The 24,796-nt window shown below is 42.0% G+C and overlaps 1 protein-coding gene across 3 annotated transcripts in view; it reads left to right on the forward strand.

Moving 5' to 3' along the window:
• Positions 1-24,796, forward strand: part of PDE10A (phosphodiesterase 10A) — a 748,737-nt gene that overhangs the window by 434,540 nt on the left and 289,401 nt on the right. For all 3 annotated transcript variants that reach the window (XM_029594115.1, XM_029594117.1, XM_029594116.1), the window contains one exon: positions 4,385-4,434. In XM_029594115.1, coding sequence (XP_029449975.1) covers positions 4,385-4,434 — 50 coding nt within the window. The remainder of the gene's footprint in view (positions 1-4,384; positions 4,435-24,796) is intronic.

The following is a 24,796-nucleotide window of genomic DNA, read 5'->3' on the forward strand; positions in this document are numbered from 1 at the left end:
TACCCTTCTTTTACTGCTACAAATTCTTCCACTTGCATTGTTTGGACTGTTTTTGACACTGTTCATTCTGCTTTGCCCCTGTGATGGTGCCTTGGGCTATTGATGAGACTCTTGGTGTTTGGAGTGCTGTTCCTCTGCTACCGATGCCTAGCTGCAAGTTTCATTAAGATTGGAAAGAAAATTCCAACATAAAAGCTCAAAATAGGATGCATTGCATTCCCCTTTAACTTTAATGGGAAACACATGAATGAATGGCACAAATATATGAAAACAAAATTTTGTTTGAAATGAATGAAATGAATCGTGGAGGCAAACGAACCAAACTTTTTCCACATATGTCCCTAATCCGTTTGGTGGGTAGAATGGCTTTATTTACAGGAAAATTAATCAGGTATTCCAATTTAAATAGACTTCAGTAAGTTAAGGCTCATCATCCAGACTTGCTCTTTTATTTATTTAGTTGGTTATTTGGATTTGTCTCAGGCCTTCTCAGTGATAGCTCAAGGAATGTTACATGCAGATATGTAGGTATTTTGCTAGTCGAGAGTGGGCCCCATAGACATAGTTCTCTGAGTTTAGCCAGCTTTTATTGGCTCTCAGTGAAGGAAAGAATTGAGTTTAAGGTTTTTACTGTGCTTAAACTCATATGGGCATTTGAGCTAGCTTATTTAAGATCCAGAATTCACAACTATCTGCCTGCTCAAACTGTGGGGCCGAGCGCACTATTTCACCCGCTGTCGGACGTGGGTTAAATAGGCGCTAATCCACCCCCTAATGCAATAGGGGGATTAGCGCCTATTTAACGCGCGTCCGACGCAGCGTGAATGAGTTAGCGCTCATCACTTGCAAATGTATGTGAATGAGGCTATTACTCATTCACTCTAAATACAAAAAAGTAAATGTGCTTCGCTTATCTATTAACGCCTGCCTGGAGCACACTGGAAAAAAGTACAGAAAAGCAGAAAAACTGCTTTTCTGTACTTCTTTAAAAGTAAAGAAAAAAAAATCTCTGCCGGCTGCTTTGAAGACCGACTCCGATATGCTTGGCGTCAGTTTACATAAGAGGCTGTCTGCAGGTTATGAAAACCGCCGCCGAGTTTATCGGCTTCGGTGTTCATAACCGGTAGACCGCCGGTAACCACGGGGTTGCATTAGCTAGCGCGACCCCCTAATTTGCGTATTGCATGGCGCCCCCTTTGCGGGCGCCATGCGTGCGTTAAGAAAGCGGGTGCTGAAAAGTCAGCGCCCACTTTCCGTGAATTATATTGCATCGGCCCCTTTGTTTTCAGGCTGAGACATTGTTGTAGGTTATCCTCTTCAAGGGATGCAAGTTTGGCCATTACTATGAATCATTCTTTTTCCAGGGCACTGCCCTTCCTTTGGAACAATTTGCCTCATCATCTTAGTCAATTAAGTGATCTGCTGCCTTTTGGATGCCAACCAAAAGCATGCTTGTTTCTATAAAACTGTAACAGGCCAATGGCTATTGGGAATCTGTTTAGTTAAGAAGATTGTTTATAGATAGTGGGGGCTCCCTCCAGAGTTTGGTAGGGTGAGGTGAACTATTGAGGGAAGCTGGGATCTGGTGAGTTAGTGGGAGGCCAGGTAGTCCTTGGTTAAAGAGTGCCTCTTGTTGGGGGTGAGAACCTTTGGAGGAGAGGGGAGGGGGTATAGGAGAGAGTTCAAGAGTGGGTAGGGTGGTTGTGGCTTATATTTTATTTCTATATTGTCCTATTATATCACTGTTATTTATAGTGCATTTCTTAACTATTTTGTTTGCATTCTGGGTGCTTTTTTGTAAAAGAATGGCAACACAACAAATAAATGAAATCCAGCAATTTTTAGTACTAGTTAAAGATATATAGAACCATTCTTTGTTTAGGTGGTTTTGGATTGATACCAGTATTGTGTCTAAACATAAGTGTTGGCTTTTTTTTTTTTTTTTTACATCTTAGCACCACTCTCTTTTAGGGGTACCCAATCACATGGGAAACATTTTCATGTTTCAGTTTTTGGTTTGTTACCCCTTTTGTTTGTTTCATTTAATTTTCTTTATATTTTGTGTCATTTTGTTTGTGCATTTCATTTCTCATTTTCCTGGCTGTTGTCGTTACAAAAAAGTTGTCGTCCCCCCCCCCCCCAGCTTTCTCCCACCATCTGCGGGCTACCCTTAACACTCTGCCAAACCCCATGGGCCCCCCTCAGACTCCCTCTTACCGTATCTGAAACTGGTAACCTTCCCCAGCGCCAGGAGCTTGGACCTCGCCGATGCCATGTCTCATAATGACACCGGCCTTTGCCATACAGCAGAATGGCCCTGCTCCTGTTCTTTTCCTTTTCTCTGGCTTTGCATAAACTTGTATGTAACACCAGCTTAGGATACATAAAATGTAACCAGTAACTTGGTTTCTTGAAATATGGTCAAGCAGATGGTGTGGTGGAGCAGGATTCAGGGTATTCCAAGATTAATTCCTTTACTAGACTGGGAAACTCTTTCCTTCTGTGACTGACAAATTCACCCCTCAGTGTATGATTTCTTCTGAACAGTAATAGTTCCCTGGCAACTTCCATCTCAGGTGAATCCAACCTGTGGAATAAGTTAGTCTACATCTAGGATTGTTGGTTCCCATGTTGCTAAATATTTTAACAAAATTTAGGTTGCCTTCAGTAATCCATAATCCACAGGCTTTCACTGTAAAGTTTTTTCAAACAGTAGCAAAAGTAGTTTTAATAGCAAAACAGATGCCTTAGTAGCTAGAATTCATTCCTGACAAAAATCCACAAATGACTCTGTTCTTGATCCTTCATATGAGATAAAAGTTGAGACTTCTGTGAGGCAGGCTGTTCTTTCTTCTGTTGTCCCCTTGATTCCTCCAAAGGGGTTCTTCCAAAAAGAAATTAGGCTTTAAGCGAAGAAGCAAAGTAACAATTTACTTTCTGTACTGCTTTCTGCAGCAGGGAACAAGACACAGCAAACATGTGGACTATCAAGTTTGATATTGAAGTAAATAAATTACTAAAGTACAAGCTGAGAAAAACTTAAACATAGTGGGCCTCTCTCACTGTGGGGCAGGTCCTAATAGAAGCTCGCAGGCGTATTTTTGTTCGCGCAACCCTGCCCAAGCAAGAGTACGCTGTATTTCAATAGATACGCGCGTAGCCACACGTACCTTTTAAAATCCGGGGTCGGCGCGCGCAAGGGGGTGAGCATTTGTGCACTATGCGCGCGCCGAGCCCTCTGCGCGCTGCCCGTTCCCTTCGAAGCCGCTCCGAAATCTTATGCGCATACCCCTTTGAAAATCTGCCCCTGTATGTCTCATAAACTTTATACTCTGCAAATGTCACTGCTGACGACATCAAAGCTTAAAGGAACAAATCTCCTATTATACTGTACTGCAGAATCAGAACTAGACCATTGCTCTCTCTATGGGTAGAGGTTAAGTGTTCACAAGTCAGGACCAGCATTTCACATATATAGCATGTTATGGAGACTTGGAACTGACTGGTGTTAGTGCCATAAAATCAGGTCACTTAGAGGTCAGATGTTTAATACTGTATTAGAGGGCAGACTGTATTAATAACTGTGTCTTTGCACTGTTGTCATTCTGCTAGTCACAGTGAGCAAAGAGTGATATGTCCATAGCTGTTCCTATATACGATTGTCATACAGATTCTCCACAATTGCTGAGTTGACTTTTTCACAAGTGATTAATGTGCAAGGCACTCTCACCAGGATTGTTGCTAAGTTTATAAACACTTGAACACTGAAAGATTTTAGTTTTCCTAGTTTTCTTTTTGTGTGTTCCTTTTATCCAAGATATAGTATAAAATCCATGTCTACTGATCTTTTCCATTCACTATTTAATGAATAAACGTTAGAGATCATAATCTTGTCGATTCTGAGAGCATTAAAGGTCCAATGGCAGTTTTTCCAAGCCAAAAGTTGTTCCTTCAAGTGCCGCGCCTAATTCTACCAGAGGTTATATTCTACTTGTAGAAACAATTGAGTTACTCTCAGAAACGTTTGCTTGATTACTGAGATTTTTTTATTCCTGTCTAAGGTCTTACAGTGCATTTTTGTAACAATTTTGTCCAATGCATTAAATACTACGGTTCTAAGAATTAGAAGGTTGTGCAAAGTCTAGCTGGAATGCAAACTCGCTTTCTTCTTTTCTCTTTGAGTTGAGGCTGGATGTACTAACCATTTTTTCCATAGATAAAAAAGGGAAAAGTTCTTTAGTGCATCTAGCCCTGCTCGTCCTTTTGCTTAGTCCGTCCTGAAAACACAAGGTCTGTGGCATTTCCACATTTATGGATGTAGTGACGGAAGTCAAAGTTTGGATTCTGAAGCAATGATTTTATTTTATGTTTTTGTTTCTGGCAGCAACGAAAGCTGATGGATTTGCACTATATTTCTTGGGAGAATGCAATAATGTGAGTATTTAGAATATCCCTTTTTTAGATTCTTAAAACTACATGCAGTAAAAATCCATTTCATATCCCTTTTGAGGTCTTGTTACTATATCTTGTACCATATTTGTGGGCATGTGGAGAATGGGTGTGGATGGGATGGGAGGAGTATGGACATGAACTGACTCTATTAATAATATTTCTATAGATATAATTTGTTTTTTCTTAATGATAGATAACATTGTAAATAGAAGCATAACTATTTCATGTTGGCATGCAGAGGGTTAAGCAACTGACAATTTCATATTTTGTTCTTGTATCATTAATGCACAGTTCTAAGGTTTGTGGATCTCTGTAAAACAAGAAGATGACATAAAGGAACATGCAAATCTTTTTTTTTTTTTTTTGGGGGGGGGGGGGGCTATTCAGAGATGCAGAATAAAGAAACTTTCAGTTTTGAACCAGAACTGTTTTTAGGGTTACCCTGAAGGCGGTTCCGGTCTAGGGACAATTGCCATCTGTTGAGCATCTTTGCAATAGCCTGTAATGCACAGTGATAATGTAAGATTTTTGGTCAAAATAATAGAAAAGCGAGTACGTTTTCATATAATTGTGGACAATAATTTACAGGGACTACAATTTAAAATAATAATGGGCAACAATTATTTAGTTATTTATTTATTTAATGCTTTTCTTTACCGACATTCGTCAGAGACGACATGCCGGTTTACATCAAACAGGGGTAACAGAGAAATCAGTTACATAAAACAGGGAGCAACAATTTGGAGATGTGAATGTAATATGCAAGTTTGAAGGGATAGAGGAATTAGTAAATTAACCTAGAACTAAAGCTGATATATAATACAGATAAAACAGACTGTGAAGGAACTATTTACAAGTCATTTATCAATGTATTAAGTAGTGTGGGGCAGTGGTGGGTGGCTAGGAAAGTGAGCAAACGGTATACATGGAGAAAAGCTGGGGAGCTAGTTGAATGCCTGTTGGAAGAGCCAGGTCTTTAATCGTTTTTTGAACATATGTGAGTTTGGTTCCAATCGTACAGTGGGAGGCATTGAGTTCCAAATTGTGGGTCCTGCAATGGTGAGCGCCCGATCTTTTGTGGAGCCAAGGTGTGTGAGTTTGGAAAGAGGTGTATGTATGGTCCCTTTGTAGGCGGATCTGTTGGGTCTGTTAGAGGAGTGAAAAAAGAGAGAATTATTCATCCAGTTGAAGTCATGGTTGTAAAGGGTTTTGTGAATGATGGTGATACTTTTGTAAAGGATTCTGAATGAGATGGGGAGCCAGTGAAGGTCTCTTAGGATGGGAGTGATGTGGTCAATTTTACGTGTATTGGTGAGGATTCTGGCTGCAGCGTTCTGTAGCATTTGGAGTGGTTTGATGGATGAGTTGGGTAGGCCTAGCAGGAGGGAGTTACAGTAGTCTGTTTTTGAGAAGATGAGAGCTTGGAGAACCGTGCGGAAATCATTGTAATAGAGTAGGGGTCGGAGTTTGAGTACATGAAATTTGTAAAAATATTCTTTGGTGGTGGTGTTGATGAATTGTTTTTAAGTTGAGCTGATTATCTATGACTCCCCCCAGGTTTCGTGCATTTTGAGAGAATTGTGATGCATTGGGGTTAGCGATTGTGTTAGCAATGGAGTTGGTTGCTGAATTGTGTGATATTTATTTATTTATTTATTTAACAGTTTTTTATACCGACCTTCATAGTAAATTACCATATCGGATCGGTTTACAGATTAACAAAAGGGAAAAACAACAAGAGTAACAAATCCACGTAAACGAAAGATAACAATAAGTAGGAATAAGTCAAAAATTACAATCAACAAGGGGAGAGAACTTGGAAGCTTGCAACAAGCTGGAAGGAAGATAGGCCGGTAAAAGAAATTTTACCATAGAAAGTACAAGTTAAAAACTTAGACGGTGTTTTAACCTTAATGACTCAGAGTCCATTTATTCCTTCATTGAAAAATGGAGTGCCAGACCGAGTAACAATGAAGGCCAACTATTGATTGTCTGGTTCAGGGAAGGCTTGTTGAAAGAGCCAGGTCTTAAGTCCTTTTCTGAAAGTTAAAAGGCATGGCTCCAGTCTGAGGTTTGATGGGATACTGTTCCAGATCGATGGGCCTGCTATTGAAAAGGCTCTGTCTTTGGTCATAGCGAGGCGTGAGGCTTTAGTGGGGGGAACATTCAGAGTGCCTTTGTACATGTCTCTAGTTGGTCTGATAGAAGAATAGAGTTTAAGAGGTATTTCCAGGTCAAGTTGAAGTTGATGATGGATAGTTTTATGGATTAAGGTGATTGATTTGTAAAGAATTCTGTAATTTACTGGTAACCAATGTAGATTCCTGAGAATGGGTGATATGTGATCGTGGCGGCTGGTACTGGTTAACAATCTTGCTGCCGCATTTTGAATCATCTGCAGTGGTTTAGTAGAGGATTTGGGAAGTCCTAGTAGCAGGGCGCTGCAGTAGTCTATTTTGGAGAACAGTAACGCTTGGAGGACTGTCCTGAAATCGTGGAAGAATAAGAGAGGTTTAAGTCGTTTTAGGATCTGTAATCTGTAAAAGCAATCTTTCGTTGTTGTGTTGACCATTTTCCTGAGGTTTAGTCGGTTGTCTAGAATCACCCCAAGATCTCTCATTTTTTTACATGTGATGTGAGCGTTGAATGATGTTGGTTGATGGATATTATCATTTGAGGAGATGAGGAGAAGCTCTGTCTTAGAAGCGTTAAGGACCAAGTTTAAGCTATTGAGTAGATTGGTGATGGAAAGTAGGCAGTTATTCCAATGGGTGAGCGCTTTTGCTATTGAATCTGTTATGGGGATTAGAATCTGTACGTCGTCTGCGTACAGATAATGAATTAGATTGAGATCTGTTAACATTTGGCAGAGGGGGAGGAGGTATATGTTGAAGAGGGTTGGGGATAAAGAAGATCCTTGTGGTACGCCAAGATTAGATTTTGTTAGGGGAGACTCTTTATTATTGATTTTGACTTTGTAAGTCCTATTACTGAGGAAGGACTTGAACCAGTTGTACGCAGATCCCGAGATGCCGATATCTGCTAGACGATCCAACAGGATGGTGTGATTGACGGTGTTGAAAGCCGCCGAAATGTCTAACAAGACTAGTAAAAAGGAATGTCCTTTATCTAACCCCATAATAATATGGTCTGTTAGTGAGATGAGGAGGGTTTCCGTATTGCGTGATTTCCGGAAACCATATTGCGAAGGGTGTAGGATCTTGTGGTCTTCCAGGTAGTCAGAAAGCTGTGTGTTTACCAATTTCTCCGTTAATTTAGCGACGAAAGGGAGGTTAGAGATGGGTCTGAAATTTGCTGGAACATTTGGGTCTAAATTGTGTTTCTTGAGGAGGGGCTTGAGTGAAGCGGTTTTTAGGATGTCTGGGTAGCTTCCTTGAGATAGGAGGCTATTTATTATATGGTCAGAGGTCCTGAGATCAAGTTAGGGATTAGAAGCAGGAGTCTCGATGGGATGTTGTCAGCTGGATGGCTAGCAGGTTTCAGTTTATTTAGAAGGGATTCAATCTCTTTGGTGGAGATTGATTCGAAACAGTCAAATTTGGGTCTATTTAGAGAATTGGAATTCTCACCTGACTTTAGGGGGGTTGTATTTGTAGGAAGGAGGGCGAGGGTATTTAAGATCTTCTGTTGGAAGTAAGAAGCGAGTTCTATAGCTTTTGAGAGAGCTTGTTCATCTGGAATAGGTGGTGAGGTTGATTTAGTGATTTGTGATACGTAGGCGAATAAGGCCTGGGCATCGTATTGAAAATGGTGAATTTTGTTTGCGTAGTATTCCTTCTTTTTCTGTAGAATGGCGATCCTGTATTGATTTAAGAGTCCCTTGTATGATGAGAGGGTTGTTTTATTTGGGGTTTTGCGCCATCTATTTTCTTTCTGGCGTAAATCCTGTTTCATTCGTTTCAGTTCCGAGCAGAACCAAGGTTGGTTTCCCTTTTTTATTGGGTTGAGTGATTTGGAGATTATTGGACACCATTTATTTGCGACTGTTTCCGTAATCTTTTGCCAAGAAGATAGTGCTGAGTCCGGATTAGCTAGGTCTAGGTTGGAGAGTTCTTTGGATAGCTGATCGCCAAGTATGTCAGAAGGACATGTTTTCCTGAATTGAATGGTAGAAGTGTATGGAGAAGTGTGTGTCTGTTTGTGTGTGGAAAAGGAAGATTCTATTAGGAAATGATCTGACCAAGGGATTGGTGTTCAGGACGGTTCTATTGTGCAAGTGAAATTAGAATTGATGAATATTTGATCCAGGGTGTGACCAGCTTTATGTGTGGGGCTGTTGATGGTCTGAGTGAATCCCATCACGCCGAGGGTGGTGAGGAGAGCTTCACAATTGGTAGAGCGAGGTATTGCATTTGTATGAAGGTTGAAGTCCCCCATAATTATTGTTGGGATGTCTGCATTAATATATTTCACGATGGATTCTACGAGGGGTGATGGGTCCGTTTCTAGAACTCCCGGGGGAGCGTAGACTAACAGAATTTGTAGTTGTTTAGATTTGACTAGACCCAATTCTAATTTGGATTCTGTCTTGATAGTATGCGCAGTCAATCTGAGTTCTTTCTTCGTGGCTAGAAGAAGTCCGCCTCCTCTTTTTTTGAGTCTATGGAAGGTGAAGATGTCGTATGTCTGAATTGGTAGTTGATTGGTTAAGGCAATGTCAGAGTTTTTTAACCAGGTTTCTGTGATGGCACAGATGTCTGGGTTGCTATCCAAGAGGTAATCATTGAGGATATGTGTCTTCTTCGTTAAAGATTGCGCATTGATGAGAGTTACTGAGAGTAGCGTGAGGCCTAATAGTTGGTTCAATGGTGATGTAATAGGGATGATTCTTTTTTGTAAGCTGTTGGTGATGTTAGTTAAGGGGGTTCGCCTTTTGTTGTGGATGATAGGGATATTAAAAGTGAGCATGGTGAGAGTGGTTCTGGTATGTTTGTTTTGAGATACGGATTAATTGGGTCCGGGTTTGGAGGCCCAAAGGAGTGAGTCTGTAGAAATTCAAGAGGTGTCTGAGGGTGGGTGAGAGAGAGGTGTCTGTCTGTAAGGGTAGATGTTTGGATGAAAATGCTGAAGGTATTTGTAAGTTAGTGGGTTTGGCTGGTAGAGTGCTCTGTCCTCTGTAAGCTTGAGTGGTTGCCTGACTGGTTGCTGGGATGATTCTGGTCACAAGCAGTTACATCGAAGACTATTATATTCCGGCCTCCGATGATTAGGTTGATAGATAACATGCTAGAATGGTAGTTGGGTAGCTTCGGTTCCTTTGCTCTATTAAAGGAGCTCGATTTTTGCTGTGTTGAGGGCAAGATTGAGAGTCGTGAGGAGGGAGTTGATTGATGCAAGGCAGTTGTCCCACTTTTTTAAAGCATTAGGGAGGGAGTCCGTTACAGGGAAAAGAATTTGGACATCGTCCGCATAAATGAAATGAGTGAGGCCTAGGTTAGTTAGGAGCTGACAGACTGGTAACATATATAAATGTTGAACAGGGTTTAAGTCTATTTATATTTAAGTCTATAAATATATATATATTTAAGTCTATAAATATTTCTGGAAACTGGGGTTTTGCTCACACCTTAGATTATGGTATTTGTGTGTGAAGGAGGTGTTGTGGAGTTCAAGAGGTCAGAGGTTTTTGTTACTTTGTGTTAGTCACTAATGCATTTTCCTGCAGGAAAGGTGAATCAATGCGTAAACATCAATTTCAGGTGGTCTTATGTCTATCACAAAACACATCTGCCCCTCTTCTTCTCTGCTAGATTCTGTCCCCCTTTTTATCTTTCCTCTTTTTGGTTTCTCCTACCTTCCTCGGGTCTTCTTGTACCACTCTTCTGCTGTCTTCTGCTCAGGTCCCAGGCTTTTCCTCCTTGTGCCGCTCTTCTCTTTTGTTTTTATCTGCATTTCTCACCTCCATGTCCACGTGGTCCTACCTCCCCTGTCCTCCTCTGGCCTTTTCCCTTCCCCTTGTGTCTCTGTCATTCTTTCTGTCCATCTCTCCTCTGCCCTTGTTTGCCTGTTCATCAGCCTTGTTGCTAGCCCCATGCTACGACTGCAGGAACGAAAATCGTGGCAGGAAAGGAAGGAAAGCCTTTTCTGCTGCATGTGCCATCAGCTGCTGTAATGCTGAGGCGAGGAGGGAGGGAAGGAGAGGAAAGGGACTTTTGTCATTTTTGTAAGTCACTGGATCTGGAGCCTCAGAGCTCAGGTTCAAAAGCTGAGTCAAATCCAGAGAGCGCCTAGAAACGTGACGGCAGGAAAAGACCATTTGGCCTAAGTATCTAGCCTGTCCATCTGCTCAACTAATCTAGCTTTACAATTCTCATCACTCCCTCAGAGATCCTCTGTGTTTATCCCATGCTTTCTTGAATTCAGATGCTGTTTTTGTCTCCACCACCTCCAGTAGGAAGCTGTTCCATGCATCCACCACCCTCTCTGTGAAAAATGTCCTAAGTGTGTGTGACTGGACCTCCCAGTCCATCACGCTGTTTTATAGTTCCATTTCCAGAGATTCAATATCTTGAGCTATCCATCCCTTCTTGCTCTCCTCCTACCTACGAGAGCCAAGGCTGGTTGCTCTGGCCCTTTATAACAACCATTTTGTGACTAAAGGTGTGGCTAGAGTCAGATCAGATCAGACACAGGACAGGAAAGAATGCAGATTTTTTTGTCCCTCCGTGGTGAGTCTTCCCTGCCTCCCCAGTTTCCTTTTTTGGAGAGGGAGGGGGGGGGGTGTTCACCATGCACAACCTGACAGTGAATTCTAGGTATTTAGTTTCTGTAAGGAAAGCTTTTGGCCTGAATCCTTTTGGAACTTGCACTCCTTGACTGAAGACCAGTGAGCCCACGCTCCCCATGAATGTGGCAAGCACCTGTGACAGCACAAACACCAATCTAGGAAGATTTTGACTAGAAAGTATTTCTCTCTTGTTGTGAGGAGGTTTTTTTAAGCCACCCGTCAGCACTGGGAACTTGGTTGGACCAGCAAATTCCTAACCTCAATCCGAGGTTAGAAGAACTAAAGGAATCAAGTAAAAACCTGGAGACCCCATCCGGATCTCCAATAACATGGGACCAAGATAACAGGACTTGGGGTTTGGGACGATGCTAGAGCCTCAGGTTGGACTGTTTTGAAATGCTAGAAGGGGGACCCCTGGACCTAGGAATCCTGATTAAGCTGCTGGGAGAGCTTTAGTGCACATTTTACACCACCATGGGAAGCTCGACCAGGCTGCTGAGGAAAAGGACACCCTACCCAGCTTGAAACACCCTAACTGCGCAAAGAATCAACTGTAATTGCATGCTTAGATAAAGATGGGCTTTAATTTGACCATATCCAGTCAGTAAATTATTATTTAACACACAGGGCCTGCTCCTGCTTGATTATTCAGAGCATCTCCCTCCAGGGGATGCCCCAGCTTCAGACACACACAGGATTATACGCCTCTGTCTGACCCATAGACAAGGGTCTCCCCCTGTAAAAGGAATCCCTCCTGGGAACATGAGGGGCTTGGGATGGAGTCAGGTAGCTGGAGCAGCCTCAAAGGTTATAAATTAGATGTGAGCTGTAAGGGAAACGCCGCGCCCCAAAAAGGGGTTACACAAGATTACTCCTGAGTCCTACCCCCTTTCTCTCTCATCCCATGATCTCTCGTTCTAGAGCCTCCTTTGCATTGAAAGAGGTTTGCCTCCTATGCATGGAAACATAGTAACAGTAATGACGGCAAAAAAGACCAAATGGTCCATCCAGTCTGCCCAGCAAGCTTCTTATTTTAGTAACTGCCACTCCGTGCAGTTTACCCCCAAGCCTTATGTTAAGGGTAGCAATATTTACAATCAGAATTAAGCAACTGTCAAACCCGTAACAAAATTACTGCAAGCAACATTTTTACAGGGAGAGCAGCCTTCTTAATAATTCAGACAATGCTGTTTGAATATGCTTTGCTTTTGAACTTGGTTGAAGAAGCAGTCCTGTGCTTTATCCCTAATGTCTGTGTATCAGTACTCCAGACCATAAAAGTCAGGGCCCAGTGTTGGCTGTCATCTGAATCCAATTCCCCTTTTTCCCCTGCCATCGAAGCAGAGAGCAATGTTGCAGTTGCATCATAAGCATCAAGGATAGTAATCCTCATGGCTTTTGTTAAGGATAGTAACTGCCACTCTTGTAGGTTACCTCCCTGCACCCTTTTCTTCATTTTCAACTTCTAACCCATGTCCTTTTGAATTTGTTTACTGTTTTCATCTTCACCACCTCTTCTGGAAGGGCATTCCAGGTATCTACCACCCTTTTCATGAAGACATATTTCTTGATGTTGGTTGTGAATCATCTCCCCTGGAGTTTTATATCATGACCCCTAGTTCTACAATTTCCTTTCAAATAAAAAAGGTTCATAGTTCATGCATCATTAAAACCTTTTCAGTTTCTGAAGGTCTGTAACATATCTCCCCTGCACCTCCTTAAGGTTCACATATTTAGATCCTTTAGCTTCTCTTCATAAGTCTGCCGATACTTATGAGGAGAGAGGCTGAAGGATCTGAATATGTACACCCTGGAAGAGAGGATGTGCAGGGAAGATATGATACAGACCTTCAGATACCTGAAAGGTTGTAATGATGCACAAACTATAAACCTTTTCCATTGGAAAGAAAACCTTGGAGACATTTAAATGTCTCTATCTTATCTTCCCTATCTCGCCTTTTCTTGAAGGTATATGTTATGACTTGTAGGTGTGTGGCCCTGGGCCGAGATGAGAGATGGTACCCACCCACAGGGAGGAGCCCTGTGAGCCTCACCGTCGGGAGGCATGGTCTCAGTGGAAGTCAGACACAGCTGTGGAATAGAGTCTTTAGTAGAAAAGTAGAAATGGCACAGCCCATGGAGTGGGGGGTGCAGGAGGAAGAGAGAAGGTCTGAGAAGGGGTACACCCAGAGAAGTCTCTCAGAAGTGATGATGTGGTAGTGGCCTTCAGCACATGGTACACCGAGGGATTCCTCACTCAGAGATAGTATTGTAGTAGCCCGGGGTATGGGTACACAGGCGAGGGACCTGTAGCGATGACGTGGTAATGACCTGCAGCGCAGGACACACCGAGGTGGTTCCTCACTAGAGCTGGCACGGTAGTGGCCCAAAACCCAGGTTACACCGGAGAGAGTTCTGTGGCAATGACTGCACCGCAGGTACACCGAGGTGGCTCCTCACTAGTGCTGACATGATAGTGGCCCCAGGTATGGGGTACACCGGAGAGGATCTCACAATAAAGCTGATTCAGTAGTAGTCCGTGGAGTCAAGGTACTCACAGAGAGAGAGTTCCAGGAGAGGTCCCGGGGAATGGGAACAGAGCGTAGTCCAAGGCAGAAGGCCCCCCGAGGAGCAGATAGCCAGAGACGAGGAAGGGCCCCTGAGGAGCAGGTACCCAGAGCGTCTCACGCCGAAGAGCAGGAACTGGAACAGGAAGTCCGTATGAGAGAAGCGAATTCAGCAATGAGAGAACTTCTTGCTAACTCGTTGATAGGCAGGGCCAGGCAGCTTAAGTACAGCAGAGTGTAGACGTCATCCGGAGAGGATGCCCCTGAGGTTCCTTCCATGACGTGCTTAATACTGGCCCATGTGCGCGCACGCCTAAGTGATCACATGAGCAAGATGGTGGTCGGCAGTGCCCACGCTGTCCTGGGAACGCCAGGGAGATTGGCTGCCACTTTCCCCAGTGATGTCAGGGCTGCATAAAAAGAGGTGAGCATTAGTGGTCACAGCCATCTGTGACTGGGCGTAACAGTATATATGTTTAAATTTTCAAGTCCTTTCCTATATGCTATAGCGAGGGCGAACAAAGACCAATAACCATTTTAGTAGCCACCTTCTGGACAAACTCCAACCAGTTTATATCCCTTTGAAGGTGCAGTCTCCAGAATTGTACTCGGTATTTGAAATGAGGTCTTATCAGGGACCTATGCAGGGCCAATATCACCTCCCTTTTTCTGCTGACCATTCCACTCCCTATACAGCAAGCATCTTTCTGGCTTTTGGTGTTGCTTTATCTACTTGTTTGGCCACCTTAAGCTCATCAGATACAATCACCTCCAGATCCCAGTATTCTTTTGTGCTTAGAAGAATTTCACCCCTAAATAGATAAATAAGCAAATAAATAACTGTATTTTTTGGCATTAAATCTAAGCTGCCAGACCCTAGACCTTTCCTCAAGCTTTGCTATATCCCTCGTCATGTTTTCCGCACCTTTTTGGCAGTCTAGTCTGTTGCAGATTTTGGTATCATAAGCAAAGAGAGAAACCTTTCCTAACCATGCCTTCCACAGTGTCAATCATGAAAATGTTTGAAAAGAAGTGGTCCAAGGATTGATCCCTAAGGTACACCACTAGTAAAATCCCTGTCTTTGAAGTAAACTCCAATTACCACTACCCTTTGTCACCTCCTACTCAACCAGTTTCTAACCCAGTCAGTCGCTCTAGGGCCCATACTAAAGGTGCTCAATTTATTTATGTCATCTATGTGGAACTGTGTCAAAAGCCTTATTGAAATCCAAGTACACTACATCTTGTAATTTCCCTTAATGCAGCTTTCTGATCACCCAGTCAAAGAAATGGATCTGATTTATCTAACAAAAGCTATTTCTGGTAAAACCATTCTGCCTCGGATCTTGCAATCCATTAGATTGCAGAAACTGCACTATCTTCTGTTTTAGCAGTGATTCCATTAATTTTCTCACCACAGAGGTCAGGCTAAGTGGCCTGTAGTTCCCAGACCGCTCCTTACATCCACCTTTATGAATAGGAACTGCATCTACCCATCTCCTGTCCTCCAGAACTACTCCCGACTCTAGAGCATTGAAAAGCTCAGACAGCAGAGCAGCCAGAACTTCTCTAAGTTCCCTTAAAATCTTCAGAAATATCCTATTCAGCCCCATAGCCTTATTTACTTTAAGTTTAATTAGCTCCTCACAAACATACTTTTCTGAAAATCGATTGAGGTTTACCTCACTTCCAGTCCTTATTTGTTTTTGTTTTATGTGGTCCTGCTGCTGGCCCTTACACAGTGAACACCAAATAGAAATATTTGTTAAGCAGTTTAGCATTTTCCTCATTTTCTACATATTCCTCCCCTTCACCTCAGGGTCTCACAATGCCACTATTATACTAACTTCTATCACTAACATATCTAAAAAAAAAAAAAAAAAGTATTGCCCCCTCCATTTTACCATATATGCTATTTTTCTTCCCATTAAATGTTTGCATTCCTGACTACTTTCCTAGCTTCTCTTAGCTTTTCCAGTTATTGTTGTCTGCCTTCCTTTTTCTGTGATTTCTTGGAGTTTATGAATGCTAACCTTTTCTCCCTTACTTTTTCAGCTACTTTTTTTAGAAAAACTGTAGTGACTTTTTCCTCTTTCATTTATTTACTTTCCTAACAAAAAGCTTATAATAACTTTATAATAAGCTTATAATAACTCCTTTTAATTATGCCCCTGACTATTCTACTTCCCCTTCCTAAATATGTTTAGGACCTGAGAAAGAAATAATTTAGTCCTCCCACTGAAAAGGGGATCCTAAAATATTGGATTTTTGTTAGCTTAAATGAGTTTGCATCGCTCTTCTCCCTATCCCCTAGCAAAGGCTTTAATGCCCAACATTTGTATATGAAATGTTATATGATGTTGTAAAAAAGCTTTCCACCCATCTGTGATTTTTTTTTTATTATTTTTGATCAGAAATGCTCAGCAACTTGTTCTCTCTTTCTTTTGCTATTGAAGTCAGAAGTTCTCAGTGCTGCTGGGCCTAAGCTCATACTTGTACAAATGCCAAATTTGCATGTGGTACCTGTTTCATAGCTCAGGAATCTTCTTTCAGAATTCTGTCTCCTTAAGGTCTGGGAGCCTTACCTGCAATCCCTGCCGCACAAAGCTAGAAGCTTGATTTTCAACAATGTTTGACTTTATCCACCTACAACATGCCATGCTGGATGAGTTAACTGTTCTGCAGATTTCGGACTACTGACCATTGCTTTCGTTGTCTTGCAATTCTCGGAGGGGATGGGGGAGAGGGGGAGGGAGGTGTACTATTGGGGGGAGAGGGGCAAGAGGGGGGGAAATAAAGCTTATACTATGTTAGACTTTAACCCGGTGGGGGTTGCAGAGTTCCTGCACCCACCGTGGACGTTTTAATTGTTTATCTGAAATCAATAAAAAGAATTTACATACACAACAAAAAAAAAAGCCTTTCCGGGGCTACTCCAATCGTTCCTCTAAAGCTGCAACCATTTGTTACTATTAATTGCTACTTCTAAGTGTCCCTCCCTACCAGATTCTGAGTGTTGTGTTCACAGCGCACCAAACCATACCGACTTGAATGGTTGGAAGTGGAACCGAGCGGGAGGCTGAAATCTGTATCTCTTGAATTTTAGCGGGTTGAGATTATTTATTTATTTATTTATTTAAGAACATTTCTATACCGTCTTTCACAGACACAGTCTGACCAAGACGGTTCACAATTTCAAATATATAAAAGAAATAAAGAAAAGAAAAATTTAAAAATAACTAAACAAAAAACTACATAATTAAAATAAAAAAATATATAATATAAAATAAAGAAAGTAAAGTAATAGAAAAAAAATACAATATATATTTATAATCCCTAATTCTCTAACTTAACTATACTAATTTATAAAAACAAGAAAAGCCAGAAAAAATAAAGAAGAAACAAAAACCACTGTTTTCACATGGTTTGGCCATAACAAAGCAAGCTATTAAGAGTGTTTGTGTGTGTTGAATACCGCTAGTGGTATGTGAGTCTTTAAGGAAATGGGTTTGTTTCGACAAGTCCTGCGAAGGCCATCTTAAATAGATAGGTTTTTAGTACCTTCTTAAATTCCTTATGATCAGTGATTAGTCTTAATGTATTTCTTTGCCAGCAGATTTATACATATTAAATTGCAGGCCTGGATTTACTCATATGCAAGGTAGACAATTGCCTACAGTGCCAATTTTTGAAGGTATCATTTGATCCTGCTTCCAGTGCCTGCTCAGAACCTGAAGCCCACTGTCAGGGATCCAAGTGGTGCCATGTCAGCTACAGAAAACAGTCAGTGCAGGGTGCATGCCGGCTCACGTGTCCCATGCCGGCTTTCTTTCTGTAGCTGCTGTGGGTCAGTGCAGCATTAGTGAGGGGAGCAGAGGGGGAGGACTCTGTGAAGAGGCCATGAGGGGAGGGGGGCGTGTGTGTGCAGAAATAGCAGATATGGAAAGGGGCAGGAATCCTCCATTCTCCAATCCCGGGGGGGGGATACCCCTGTGAGTGCCTATGGGCACTGAAGTTCCAAATCCAACCCTCTTATATGGGAGATGGAGTGGAAATCTGGGCTGGGTCTTGATTGTCCCCACCTCCTTCCCTCCTCTTCCTCCTCCCCTCCCCTTCTCTCCCATCCTGGAGGATATTAGCACAAGCTAGATATATGTATAAATGTAGTTATTGTGGCCCAAGCAAATACATTTTCATTGTGTGTGTGTGTCCTGAAGTGCCCTGTTTTCACAAGTTGTTTTATTATTTTCTCATGGAAATACAGAGCTGTGTTTAGTTAGACTCTGACTGATTTACCATTTGAGCAGCAAGATACTTATTGACATGCAGACTTCTGTCCGCAAAGCCTATGGAATCCCGCTCTTCCGAATCTCCAAACGTAATTCAATTCAATATTGTTTTATGAATTTAGATCTGTGCTGCATGCTTTTTTTTTTATTCAGTTGCTGCTCAGCATAAGGTGCATCCATTCAGCACCATTGTCATTAGTGCTAAGCAAACAATATTGACCCTAGGATGTGACTGTGCAGATCATGTTTAATATGTTCAGGTTACTTGTTTTTATTCAGGCCTAGCCCTGTAGCTTTTTTGTTTTTACAACATTCGCTGACATTTGAAACAAGTAAAATAAACATTAACTCTGACTCAGCCGGCATTTTCTGATCTTGTAGGCACCGTACCCATCTAAGTGTCTGTCGGCCACTTTGCCTTTTATGCATCCGTAATGAAACATTGTGACTCAGTTTCAGCCTAATGAGGTCGTTTAAGGTAAATTACAGTACTGTCACTTCCAGTTGGGTTAAATTTGTTGGAGATGATTTTTTTTTTAATATATTTTTAGGATTTATTTGTATTGTGTTTCAGGATCATATATATAATTGCTATGAATGCATACAAATCTTCATGTCTGTTCCTGGAGATGATGGTCTCTAAGCCTCTGTTCTGGTAGGTGATGGGCAGGATATGAAGAGAACGGATGCAGTGAGCAGAGAATAAGGGGAGAGTGTGTTTTGTGTTCTTGTCATCCCCCAGCTTTTCTCTTTGCATTTTGACCCCTTACTTATCTGTTCTTTTATACTGCTGTGTCAGAGCGATGTCTTGGGAATGCTGTTAGTCTCTCGTACCCAGAATCCCCAGGTCTTATATAGCCAGGGACATTCGCATGCTTTCCAGTGTTTTCCCACTGTTGCTCTGACTGCTAGTAGCAGTTTTTGGATTAATCCTTTGTCTTGTTGTGTTCTTCCCTAATGTCTCCCATGCTAGGGGGCATCTTATTCTTCGTACTGTCAGTTTTGGCTTTTGTTTCGTCTGTTGCTGTATATGCAGCCAGAATTTCTCTGCTACGTGAGATTCCCACCACATGTGAAAGAAGGTCCCACTTTGGCCCAACCTCTTGAACAGTTTGAAGATTCTGTATTTTGCATATAGGATAATTTTACAGAGGTTAAGTGGGTGCTATGTAGTATTCAGCATTGTGAGACTTTACACTTGGTTGCGTATGAGCATTTATGAACAGATTTGTGTACCTATATCCATTTTTTGGGGGGGAGTCAGGGATTTCTTTTATCGATTTCCATCCTGTTAGGCTTGCTAGTTCCTTGCTAGCTATCATGGCCCTGAGTAATTTAGCTAATAGCCCTTTATTGTTGGTTTTCTCGACAAGCGGTGCTTCAGTTATGAGGGATGGTTTCTGTATTTGAGTCTGGTGTGACCTCTTAGCTACTCAGGATCTTAGTTAAAGTTAGTAGTAGAATGGAATCCTAAGCTGGAAGTTGAAATGATTTAAAATTTTTGAGCCTTTCTAAGTGATAGATACAAATTTGTCTTTGGTTATGGAATGAGATTGTTATGAAAGAAAAATCTGCTTGCTCTGTACAAACAGGACCCTTATGCTGCCTCTGTATGGATATTATTTGAGGGGGGGGGGTGTGTGGAATGTGTCTGGGGGTTGTAATCAGTGTGAGAGTTTATGTGAGAGACTTTTGCTGTCTATCTGGCTTTAGTATTTTTGTAATTTTGTCCATGGGAAAAGATGTCATAAAAAGGGAAGCAAAGAGGTGAAAAAGAATAAAAATAAGGATATTTGTATTATGGAAGGGAAAGATGAAAGGGACAAAATAGTGAAAGCAGATAGGCAACAGTAATCAAGGACAAATGAAGAAAAGCTTCAAGGGAAGAATGAATGAAAAGTAGACAAACCTGACAACTAGGGAACACAACTGAGAAGGAGAAACGAAGCAGTGAGTACAGTGTACATACTTTGATGTAATATTACCTAGAAATTCCATACTTTGATGATTTCCTGGATCCACTCTTTGGCAAGTCTTTAACAAAAGAATGTCTGTCAACTTTCATAAGGTTCTTTGGGTTGTGTGATAAAATAAATGGGCATGTATTAAAGACACATGGAGATGCTTTGGACTGGTTTGCAGGGCAAAGTAGAAAAATTGCAAGAGGCAGATGTCTGAGGGCCAGGAGGCAGCTGGAGGAGGTAGTGACTTGACTGCATAAGACCCAGATAAGTTTCATCCCTACATGCCGACTAGAAGATTCTGCTGCTGGACTTAGCATCCTAGACAGGGTACAGTAGAAAATGGTGTTTGATTGCCACAAAGCTTAAGCAAGGGCTTCCCAAACCTACTGTGGCAATCTCGCAACCAGCTGGGTTTTCAGGATATGCACAATAAATTTACATGCATTGGAAACTTGGTATATGGAAACTTATGTCATGAATATTTCATTAGAGATGTGCATGGGAGAAATTGTATTCTTTATGGTTTCTTGTTTGGCTTGTTATTGCTGTTAATTTCATTGTGTTCTGTTTGCATGTAAAATAAATGTTGTGCACATAAGCACGATTTTGTGCACATACAACAAGTACATATTCCTAATATTCAATATGAATATCCTGAAAACCTGACTGAAGGGTCATCTAGACAGGTTTGGGATGCCCTTAAGCCAACCTGAATGAGAGACTCCTGCTGTACTGTTTTGGAAGGCCCTGGTGTTGCAGGGAATGGAACGGTGATGCTGTCAATGGAGGAGAAGGCCATATGAGAAAATAAAGGTATTATTTCATTGCAAGTGTCTGGATGTAAGGTTTTTCTGTTGATATGGCAGTGGTCCAGGGCAGGACACAGGTAATGTATTACCACCCCAGCTCTACAAATATATTTCCATATTGGTATTTTATGTCACTGATTAGATTATAGAACCTCAAAGCCTTTTTATATCGTATAATTTTTTTGTAAATTTTGTGTTTGGGTATAGAGCACAATTTTAGCTGTATATACAGAGCAATTTTTACTATATTCTCCAGTCAGTATAAGGCCCTTATTTTATCTTATCCCTATTCATTTTTTGTCTGATAAGCAATGTCTTTTGATCTAAAATTGACTTTCATGGAGCATATTGACAATTGAAGATCATAATTGTTGAAGATCATAAAATTTGTATATGATCCCTTCAAGCCTAACCCAGCAAAAGGACAGAACAAGTCTAAAGGCCAGATTCACTGAAGTTCCCATAGATTCAGAATAGGAGAAAAAGGCAAAGCTTACATTCCACTGCAGCAGCTCTCTTGTTCAGATCCAAAACCTTTTTATTCTGGCCTGGTTTGAGATATTAAAACTTGCGCCTTCTTCCTGCTTTATTCTTTTTGCCTTTAACAGTTTCCAGGACCCAGAACCTCGCATTTGTTTTGTCTGGGTCTCGGCTAGATTGTGAGCTCCGTGGAACAATTGCTGTACGGTGCCTGCACAGCCTTGTGTATTCCTTACAGCGCTACATAAATAATATGGGAACATCTGGAAACGTTGTCATGTGTTCCACAGGGAGATTCCTTATTTTGGCACTGTATTTTCAAACCGTCCTCTCTCTCTGAATCAGACTAAATTTAGAAATTGAAGAAACAAAATAATAGTACAAATACGAGGTGCATCATAGCACTAGCTGGGGGGGTGGAAAGAAGCCAAGAAATGGAAAAGTGGATTTTCTGAACAAACTAAATATTACTATTGCATTAAAGATTGTGTGGGTACCTCCCAACCTTATTATCTAAAAAATAAAACATCCTGGTGCCTTAAGATACAATATGCTTGTGTAAAATTCTATATTGGGAAACTTAGTTGAGGTTATAACATGACTATACTACTTTTCAAGCACGCAGTTTCCTGAAAATAAATGAATTGCCTTCCCTGCAAGCAGAATTTTTCTGGATTAGCTGTATTCTAATGAGCACAATGAGAGCAACCGCAAATATTTGCTCATAAAAAAAAAAAAATGCTTTGGGATGGACAGTTGCTGTTGCAGGGTTTTGCAGTGCCATCTAGTGATATGCAGAGAAAAGCTTCAGCATCAGCAAGTGTAGCTGTTAACTCATGGAGGACTCTTATTTTTAAAATACTGTCATACTTTCAATTCAGCCAAGAGTTGCCTAACCTTGCCAGATATGTGACTCTGGGTCATTAACTGTCTTTAATCTCCTTTTCAAAATATATGAATGTATTTTCAATTTCTGCTTCCATGATGGGCCTTTTTGTCTTCATCTGCAGTCATTTGCCATGTCGGTTTTTGTACTTGCAGCTTTGTCCGAGCACACTTTATGGCTGTGATGTATGCTGCATGGTAATGTGCACTATAACATTTAACAGCAGAAAAGCATTTCTTAAGCTACTGAAATTGTGGTGGTGAGGGTAAGGCTGGATAGACCTGCTGGCATAGTAACATCCACATTCAAGATTAGATTTTAAAATGTATTGATCATAGTAACTGAGGCAGTGACAATTTTGGTTAAAACAAAGTGAAAATAAAAAGCATGCTTATGCATGGATTTTCTAGTGCTTTTCAACTTTGACTCTATGATAGCCATTTTCAGTCAAGTGGATGCCAGCCCCATATTTCATCTTCCCTCTAAGTTTGCATCCAGTGGGTAAGCTTTTGCTGACGTTATCGTGTCAACAGATTGAATCAGCTCCTGAGCACTTGTTTCCATGTGTGGAAAAGCACTAAAAATCTGGATAAGAACAAGGAAAGCATGAAAAGTGGTTAAGACTTTAAATCAAAGTCCATTGCTGAAGTACAGCTCTAGTTCTCTAGAGAAGACAGATATGAGGCAGTAAAGCAAGATGGCAGAAATTAGGCATGCAGTGAAAAGTAAAGAGCTCTGGCCTGGATGCATCAAGTTGTGATCTTTTTACAAGGGAGCGGTCCCACAATCGTGGAGGGGGAGAGGGTGTAGCCACGGTAGTGGGTCCCTCACCCGAAAAACATTGTGGTTGTTTCTCTGTGTTGTTTTGTCATGTGGCAAAACATCGCAAGGCAAAACAACACAGCCTTGCCCTTTACCGTGCGATGGCAGTCCCAACCTCATAGGGCTGCCATCACGTTAAAGGGCCAACCACTAAAAACAAATTGTGCTAGAAAGTGAAAAAGTATGCAAGGGTCAAAGCTGACACCCCTCCTCAGCTCAGGGCTGCTAGGCGACTTGGCCCCAATAAACAAACCCCCCAAATAAAAGTGCAGGATCGCATGATGACATTGACCCCCCCCCCCCCCCCCAAACCCATCAGAAAATTAAGATTTGTCCTCCTTTCCAAACAAAACTAGACTGTCTGGACCCCCACTACCGAACTACCCTCCCATACCCCATTACTTAAAAAAGATGACATTCTGCAGTCAGAAGGGCTGGGGTACCCTCTAGCCCTGAGCCCGATTGGCACCATTTTGACCTATGCCAGGGCCAGTCATTAGGCAAGGTCTCAACTCCAAGGCATCTGTGTGGACCTAGGCTCAGGCCCAATGCCTTGCTCTATGCCTAGGCCAAGTCCCAGGTCCAGGTCCAACACCTCGGCCTTGGCCTAGGCCTAGACCCATGCCCATTACTAGGGCCTGGCCCTGAGACCACCCCTAAAAATTGCCAGATCCAGGAACCTCCCTGGACCCCACTTACCCCATCCGTGAGGGGTCCCAAAGGCACAGCCAGCCCAAGGTCTTGCCTTGTCACTGAGGCCTAGGTCCAAAACTATGGCCCAGCCTAGATACAGGTATCTGACACCAAAGCCTAGAACCAGGCCCAATGCTGTCCTGTAGGATGGAGACCAGGCCAGCCGATGTCTTCTTCCATCGATTGTCCTCATCAAAATAATACCCTCCCCTTAGAGGACACCCCAGAGTGACATCTCTTTGGTACCTTCATCCTGAGTGGAGGTTGCCATTTTGATGTACGGTCATTAAAATGAACAGCCATACATTAAAGTAGTGCCCTCCGCTCAGGAGGAAGTTGCCGGAGAGTCGTAATTCCAGCACATCTGCCAAGTGAAGGGTGCCATTTTAAAGAGGACTAATGATGGAAGAAAACATGTGGAGGCCTGGTTCCCGGACTCTGGGCATGGGTCTAGGTTGTGGCCCTGACCTGGGTCTAGGTTGAGGCTTTGGCAATGGGATCTGACTTCCAGGCCGGGCCATGATATTGGGTGTTGGGCCTGTCCTAGGCCAAGGCCCTGGTGATGAGACCTAGCTACTGGGCGTAGCTCTGACTTTGGGCCTAGGCCAAGACCTTGGGGTCAGGATCTGTCTTTAGGCCTTAGCCTCAATCTGGCCCTTCATGGCAACTGTTAACCCACCTGTATACTTCACCCCATCACCTTTATTAATGTATCTCTACCCTTTCCTTTGTGCATCTCCCGTCACTTTCTTATATTCCTGGCAGAATGCTGCTCTGTTTCCTATAACCATGCCTCTCTTCTTCCCTCCATCTTCGTGCATTGACTGAGTGTAATGGCCATATAACTGATCATAAATCATGTGGAGAAAGAGATACGGACACAGGAGATCAGTAGAAACATTTATAAAACAGTATTGTAATACAAATATGTTCTGGCAAAAATATGAAAGTGACAATACATCAGAAACTATAGCATATGTGTACATAAGAAAATAGAGTAAAAGCAGAACTATTACTAGCAACAAACTTATGTACAGAACAACAAAAAGAGAGAGAGAGATAAGATAATATAATACATCAACACAC

This window comes from Rhinatrema bivittatum, chromosome 3, assembly GCF_901001135.1.
Source record: "Rhinatrema bivittatum chromosome 3, aRhiBiv1.1, whole genome shotgun sequence".
NCBI lineage: Eukaryota > Metazoa > Chordata > Amphibia > Gymnophiona > Rhinatrematidae > Rhinatrema > Rhinatrema bivittatum.